The 8,388-nt window shown below is 46.1% G+C and overlaps 1 protein-coding gene across 1 annotated transcript in view; it reads left to right on the forward strand.

Annotated features, from left to right (window-relative positions):
* The window catches only part of LOC149436321 (inositol-tetrakisphosphate 1-kinase-like), a 136,664-nt gene that overhangs the window by 68,898 nt on the left and 59,378 nt on the right, over window positions 1-8,388 (forward strand). Inside the window, exon 3 of the mRNA XM_089661730.1 lies at window positions 632-656. Within this exon, the coding sequence (XP_089517856.1) occupies window positions 632-656 (25 nt within the window). The remainder of the gene's footprint in view (window positions 1-631; window positions 657-8,388) is intronic.

Here is an 8,388-nt window from a genome sequence, read left to right on the forward strand (position 1 = left end):
ATCAGCTGAAAGCTGGTGTCTTCTCCTCTCCCTCCTGCTGTCTTTCAGCTGCTGCAGAGAGAGGCATACAGGGGATCGGTTCCAGTAATTGCCCCCCCCCCCCCTCCACCGCACCCATAACCCTCCTTGTGTACCATACGTTTCCCCCTGCTACCCAGGCCCACCTGTGTGCCCCCACCCCTGCAGTGCTGCTGGCTTCCCCCCTCTCCTTCCCACTGGCAGCTGCAAGCACACATAAGGATCCTTCAGGATGTAGAGTGGGGGAAGGATCCGGTAAATATGTCACATTTGCCAGCCCCCTCCTTTCCTGAATGAACACAATGAGTGATTGGTACCGATCACTCACTGTGTTCATTCATAACTGAAGCTTAGTAGACAGTGTTTTTGTTTTTTTTTTCGAGGGGGAGCCCTGTCAGCTTGGCTGTATGGGGCCCCGTGGTTTCTAACAGCAGCCCTGCCTGCGACTCTCGCATGTGGGAAAGTGCAAGGAATATGCACAAAGGCATATAAAATACTTAAAAATGTGCATGGTCCCTAAATATTGAATTTGAGGCCTTTTATAAGTTACTTGTCAGTTCATTTACTACATTGTTACATTGTTATTAATCATCCTGTTTTTTTTTTCTTTTAGGAAAAGAGGAGTTGAAGTCGTACTCGTAAGTCCCGTTCATTTCTTGTTTTTTTTTTCTTCTAGTTAAAATGTTACAAAATAATCCTGACTGATCAAAACATGAATGAATGAGTAATGAGTAAAGAACGTTTTTTTCCTGCTGTACATGAAAGCGACTTTGTATCTGTCAGGATTTTGCTGCACTTGTTGGGTGTATATCTGGTTTGGGTGGCCTGGCCTCAGAACATTTCCCGAAAGTCCGACTTCAGCCAAAACTTTTATTTTTCTTTTTTTTCCTTTTCTTGTAGGCCCTATTCACACTTGGCGATTTGGAATTGCAGGCAAAATCGCTGCAATTATTCCCAAAATTTAAAATCACATGGCAAGCACTACAAATTGCTCGATGTGTGTTTGGGTGCCATTCATTCTAAATGCCACCCCCAAAGGTGATGCAATTTGGTGATTGTCATGCGACAGAATTGCATAGCAAAATGCACCTTAAAAAAACCGCATGAAGCTTGTCGCCCAGAAAGGTGCAGGAGCTTCTTTTAGGTGACAAACACACATGGGGCAGCCCATTGAAGTGTGCGTGGATAGTAAAATTTACGTTGTTTGTCGCCTTGCAAAGTGCACAGTCTATTTGCCTTTATAAAATCTCCAGAGCCTCTCCCATCCTCTGGAACTCCCTTCCACAGCATGTCCGGTCAGCCCCCACCCTGTCTTCCTTTAGGCGATCTTTGAAAACTCACTTCTTCAGGAAAGCCTACCCCACCTCCACCTAAGAACTGTACTTGAATCACCTCCTCCAGATCATCCCCCGCAGCTATCACCTTTTGTATCATCTCCCCCTTCCTTTAGATTGTAAGCTCCACGAGCCGGGCCCTCCTATTCCTTCTGTACTGAAATGTATTGTAATTGTACTGTCTCCCTTATATAGTAAAGTGCTGAGCAAACTGTTGGCGCCATATAAATCCTGTATAATAATAATAATAATAATAATAAATCAACCCCTAAGTCATTATCTTGCAGGGAGAACTTTTTATTTTATTATATGACTTAAAGCGCTAGTAAACCACGTCCAAAAAAAAGAAAAAACAAAACAAAATCCCCTGCAAGGTAAAGACATACTGTGGTAGTATGAATCACATACTAGCACAGGGGTGTCAAACTCCATTTCATCGCGGGCCGTATCATTATTATGGTTGCCCTCAAAGGGCTGGTTGTATCTGTAAAACTAGATGTCCAGAGCACCCCACCCCCCATTACATCAGATATCAAGAATCCTACACCCTCCCTAACATCAACATGCACCCCTTTGGGGTGCAGAGCTGGAAAGCAGAAAGTGCAGGGGGGGGCTGGAGGAGGACCGGAGGAGTCAGTTACCAGAGTCTGCTGAATGCTGAGACCGGGGTAGGCAGAGATGAGGGGGTAAATAATAAAAGTGCAGCGCTCAAAAAAATATTGAAAGCAGTGAAAAGTCAATACAATATAATATCCACGGTGTTCTCTGAAGTGATGCGAACTTCCAGAGCTCTTACTGCCTCAAATGATAGCAATGCGCACTCACCAGAAACGCATGGATTATGCGCATGTAGGAATAATCATCCTAGATGTCAGGTACATCAAAGACCAGGTGGCTGATGAGGGGATGAGATGAGGGGGTGCTGCAGCTGCACTGAGAGGTGCATGATTTGAGAGAGGAGTTCTATTCAAGGTGTGGGCAGAGACAAGGGGGTGCCTGCAGGAGAGGTGCAAGGGCCACATGAAATGACCTGGAGGGCCGGATTTGGCCCATGGACCTTGTGTTTGACACCTGTGTACTAGCACTTTATTTTGTTTATTTATGGTACTCATATAGCACCATCAATTTATGTGCTACACATGTCCTGTGAACAATGATGACCTTTTTTGGGGCATGAGTAGCACGCCCAAAGTCTGAAACTAGTTAACCTCCATTTGCAATTAAACCCCTCTCACTGGAGGGAAAGCGAGGAGCAATTTCTCCAATGAGCAGATGACGTTACATGAAAACCTTCCTAACGCTCTTAAAAAGAAAAATGTAGCTGGAGCTTCGCATTGGTAGTGTGTAGCACAGATGGTTCTTTACACTCTGTATTATTTGCTATACTTTCTCTGAATATTTTGAGTATACCTTCTCTATGCCTTGTTGCTTTTATCTTGACTATTTAAAGCTGAACTCCAGAGTACGCAGATATCGTCTAATGTCTATGATGTCTATTCCGAGTCTCTCTGCCCCCTTTTCTGATTTGCAAATGTAAAAGGTAAAAGAATGCAAATGGACACACGTCCAGGGCTGCTGTTAGAAACCACTGGGCTCCATACAGCCAACCCGGCAGCCCCCCCCCCCCCAAAAAAAAGTATACTAGGCTTCATTTGTGAATTAACACAGTGAGTGATTATTACCAATCATTCATTGTGTTCATTCAGGAAAGGAAGGCGCTATTAAATGTGAAATGTTTACTGGAACTTCCCCCACTCTGCATTCTGAAGGATCCTATTGTGTGCTTGCAGAGGAGGGAAACCGGCAACACTGTGGGGGTGGGGGGCACACATGGGGGGCCTGGGCAGTGGGGGGGAAACGTATGGTGCATAGGGAGGGTGATGAGTGAGGCAGGGGGCAATTACTGGAAGCGATCCCCTGTATGGCTTCCTCTGCAGCATCTGAGAACCAGCGGGAAGGAGAGGAGAAGAAGCCAGCTTTCAGCTACTGCAGAGAGATCCCTACAGGGGATCAGTTGCAGTAATTGCCCCCCAGCCGTGCTGATCACCCTCCCTGCCCACATCCGATTCACCCAGCTGCCTGGGCCCCCCTGCTGGCCTGGGCCCCTTACAGGAGGACCAGTGGTACCCTCTTATCCACAGCCCTGCACACATCTATTTACATCTGACTGCTCATAGACCTAAAATGGGTCCAGTTTAAGGCTGGTGGAAAGCATGGATGATATCTCTTCTGTTCTCCATGATTAGGATGGAAATCTGTTCACAGATGCTGACCAGAGCAGACACCGCCGTGCGAAAGAGCCCTTATGCGTATGGGAGAAAAAAACAAGCAAATAAAAAAATGTCAGTTTTTGGCCTTCCGGAAAGTATTGGACCTTCTTGGATATAACAGGGCCTCCTCAGCCACCCATAGGGCCTCTAGACGGAGCGTGTTTGTTTCGGCTTATCTGTGTTGGCTTATTCCTTAAAATCAGGAAGAATTGGTTTTCTCAGGAAGTGTTATATGTGAATTTCCTTTCATAATTGTTTATCTTGCCCTTTCAGGCGTATTTTTAACCTTTTGAGGCAGAGAAAGCTCCGGCTTTGTTTATGCCCCAATAACTGAGGACGTGCCATCACAGCTTGTGAAGTCATTGGGTGGCAGTGGGGCCAGGAGCGAGGAACCTCTCCATTGATGTCCTCATGGGAGCCTTTTCATGTTACTTTTACTGCAGAGTTGTGTTCTAGAATGGATCCGGCAAACTCCCATTGTTTATACTATACAGCTGTGAAAGCTTCAGTAAGGTTACAACATAGCAGTATTCTCATACAGTACAGCAGGGTTTTTATTTTTACCAAGGTTCCTCCAGTCCAGAGGTTGGTGGGGGATCCACAAGTAATGTCTGCCTTTCAGATAACTAAATACAGTTACCAATTATCTGTCTGTAAGAGGGGCATTCCTCCCACTGACCACCAATGTAAGGAGAATTCTTCCCACTGACCACCAATGTAAGGAACATTCTTCACACTGACCCCCAATGTAAGGGACATTCTTCCCACTGACCACCAATGTAAGGGACATTCTTCCCACTGACCCCCAATGTAAGGAGAATTCTTCCCACTGACCACCAATGTAAGGAACATTCTTCCCACTGACCCCCAATGTAAGGGACATTCTTCCCACTGACCACCAATGTAAGGGACAGTCTTCCCACTGACCACCAATGTAAGGGACATTCCTCCCACTGACCACCAATGTAAGGGACATTCTTCCCACTGACCCCCAATGTAAGGAGAATTCTTCCCACTGACCACCAATGTAAGGAACATTCTTCCCACTGACCCCCAATGTAAGGGACATTCTTCCCACTGACCACCAATGTAAGGGACATTCTTCCCACTGACCACCAATGTAAGGAAAATTCTTCCCACTGACCTCCAATGTAAGGGACATTCTTCCCACTGACCCCAATGTAAGGGACATTCTTCCCACTGATCCCCAATGTAAGGGACATTCTTCCCACCGATCACCAATGTAAGGAACATTCTTCCCACTGACCCCCAATGTAAGGGACATTCTTCCCACTGATCCCCAATGTAAGGGACATTCTTCCCACTGACCACCAATGTAAGGGACATTCTTCCCACTGACCACCAATGTAAGGGACATTCTTCCCACTGATCCCCAATGTAAGGGACATTCTTCCCACCGATCACCAATGTAAGGAACATTCTTCCCACTGACCCCCAATGTAAGGGACATTCTTCCCACTGACCACCAATGTAAGGGACATTCTTCCCACTGACCACCAATGTAAGGAGAATTCTTCCCACTGACCACCAATGTAAGGAGAATTCTTCCCACTGATCACCAATGTACAGAGCATTCTTCCCACTGACCACCAATGTAAGGAACATTCTTCCCACTGACCACCAATGTAAGGAACATTCTTCCCACTGACCCCCAATGTAAGGGACATTCTTCCCACTGACCACCAATGTAAGGTGCATTCTTCCCACTGACCACCAATGTAAGGAACATTCTTCCCACTGACCCCCAATGTAAGGGAGATTCTTCCCACTGACCACCAATGTAAGGAGAATTCTTCCCACTGACCCCCAATGTAAGGGGCATTCTTCCCACTGACCATCAATGTGAGGGACATTCTTCCTACTGATCACCAATGTAAGGGACATTCTTCCCACTGATCATCAATGTAAGCGACATTTTTCCCACTGACCACCAATGTAAGAAGAATTCTTCCCACTGACCACCAATGTAAAGAGAATTCTTTCCACTGACCACCCAATGTAAGGAGAATTCTTCCCACTGACCACCAATGTAAAAGGCATTCTTCCCACTGACCCCCCAATGTAAGAAACATTCTTCTCTCTGACTGCCAATGTAAGGGACATTCTTCCCACTGACTGCCAATGTAAGGGGTATTCTTCCTACTGACCACCAATATAAGAAACATTCTTCTCTCTAACCACCAATGTAAGGGGAATTCTTCTCTCTGACCACCGGTGTAAGGGACATTCTTCTCTCTGATCACCAATGTAAGGAGCATTCTTCCCAGTTTTTGTTTATTAAATGTCTTGCAATCAATAAACATAAAATCATATACAGAATATACAAAAATAAAGAATTATATACATATTGACACAAAAACGAAAATAAATGTAGCAAAATCTGCTGTCGGACAAAAGCAAAACTCTCAAAAGTTAAACTGTCATTACTGGGGAAATAAATCTTACCAAGACTCACATCAGTACACCAGACATCAAACCTGCGAGGTCAAGAAACAACCCCGCCCCCATTATGCATGCAGCCCTTCTGCAAAAAGAAGATCTTAGCCAACAAAACCTAAGGAAGGGAAAAGACCAGCATAAGAAAAGAGCCCCTCCCCCAGAGATGGACAGTTCACTAAAGGCAGGTCTGATATTCCTCCACGCACTTATCCAGACCACCCGAAGGCTCCTTGCCCTTCTCAACTTCACCCAGAATATTGTGCACCAGCAGCTCAACAGGGAGGACTTCCACAGGGTAACTGACACCGTGCATTCCACATGAAGTAACTAACAACTATACTAACTAGAAAAAGTGTATCCAAATCAAAGTCCCAGCGAGCTGGGAATGCCCCGTACACCCACTCTGCATAACTCATGCGATAGAGAAAGGGGATGCTCAGAACCTTCCCCACCCTTTTGTACAGCTCTATGTTAAAGGGACACTGGAGCAGAAAGTGGTCCATAGACTCCACTTTACCAACACACTCTGCTCTAGGACAATCCCGATCATCCACAGGGCGGTGCTTCAGGTTCCCTCTCACATAGAGCCTTCCATGGAAAGCGAGCCAGGCTTGATCCCTAAACTTCAAAGGGATTCTCTCCAAATTAATTAAACGCAACCCCTCCCTCAATACGGAGCCTGGGCAATCCTTTAAGGCCAGTGACACACTGAAAGAAGCCAAAATCCTCTCCCCCAGAAGCTTACTAGGAAGGAACCGGATATCCTCCACTGTCACCTGCCACTGTTGAAGTATTTTCAGGCACGGGGACAACGTAAGCCGAGAGCTTGCCATGTCGGACTCTCAGTCTTTTCACTGGCCTGCCATCTTCCCAGCAACCCAGAAAAGGCTTAAACCAAGATTGAAAAATACCCACCCATCACAGCGGGGTCTCTGCTAACATATTACCAAGACTGTACTTAAAAAAGAGCAAAGAAAAGAAAACTATCGGGTTAACCATTCCTCGGCCACCTTCCTGCCTGGACAGGTAAGTTACATTGCGTTTGATCAGATTCAGCCTATTTCCCCATAACAGTTGGAAAAAAACAGCCCCTTGCATAGAGAGATACTGGAAAGATACAGACAAAGCTGACATATAAAAAGATCGGGATCACGCAAGTTTTAATCAAGTCAACCCTCTCCCTCAAGGACAGCCTTCATCTCTTCCAGCTCGCTACTTTGGCATCCACCAAGCTGCTTTCCCAATTTCGATGACCATAGTCACCAGGATCAAATTTGATGCCCAACATTTTAATTTCCTGCTGGGGCTCCAGGAAGGCATCTGGAAGTTCAAAGCTTTTACCCTCCTCTCCCATGTAGAAAACTTCACTCTTTTCATGATTGACTTTAGAGACAGAAGCCTCCATGTACTGCTCTATCACAGAGACCACCTCCTGCGCCTCCTCAGTCCCAGAGATAATAACAGACACATCATCAGCATAGGCCACGACCGGTGCACCAGCAATGCCCAGAGGCACCCCACACAATGATGCACCCTCTAGTCTTCTTACAAAGGGGTTGATTGTGATAGCATATAGCAGGGGGCTCAAAGGACATCCCTGGCGCACACCAGAGCCAACCTCAAAAGGCCGCCCAACCCAACCATTAACAAGTGGGAAGTTCTCAGCCCTGCATTGTTCCAAAGCCTCCCGGACAGCCAAAACTGCTGAAAAGGTACTTCTACCTTGGACCGAACAGTGCTGATGGCTGGACAACAAATCGCCTGCTACTGATGACAAGCGGCCAAGAAGAATCTCTGCCAAGATCTTTCTAGCAACATTGAGAAGACTGATGGGGTGCCAGTTCTCAATCATTGAGGGTTCTTTACCTTTTGACAGAAGAATCACAGCGGATTGCCTCATGGAGGGAGGGAGCAAACCCTCTTCTAGACAGCTGTTAAAACCCTCCACTAAAAAGGGAGCCAGAATGGATTTGAAACACTTGTAAAATTCAGCTGTCAATCCATCTGGCCCAGGCGAATTTTTGGTAGCCAGCTTGTCTATAGCATGAACTACCTCATCCGCTGAAATTGGTTCTGTCAAATTCATCAAACGTTAATGCACCATTTCCCAATCCTGGAGTAGAATCCAGAAAGCTTTCCATCTTGTCCCGGCTAAGGTCCTTTCTTCCCACAAGGTCTGAATAATACGATCTGAAGATCTCCAAGATCCCTGATCTGGACTTCACCAGGGAATCCGTACTGTCTTTAAGGCCAGTGGCCATCTTAACTGCTATGCCTTGCTTACAGTTCTGGTAAGGATCAGGCGA

Source organism: Staurois parvus, unplaced genomic scaffold, assembly GCF_062004578.1.
Source record: "Staurois parvus isolate SC_StPar_1 unplaced genomic scaffold, SC_StPar_1.0 ptg001380l, whole genome shotgun sequence".
In the NCBI taxonomy this organism is placed as follows: Eukaryota; Metazoa; Chordata; class Amphibia; order Anura; family Ranidae; genus Staurois; species Staurois parvus.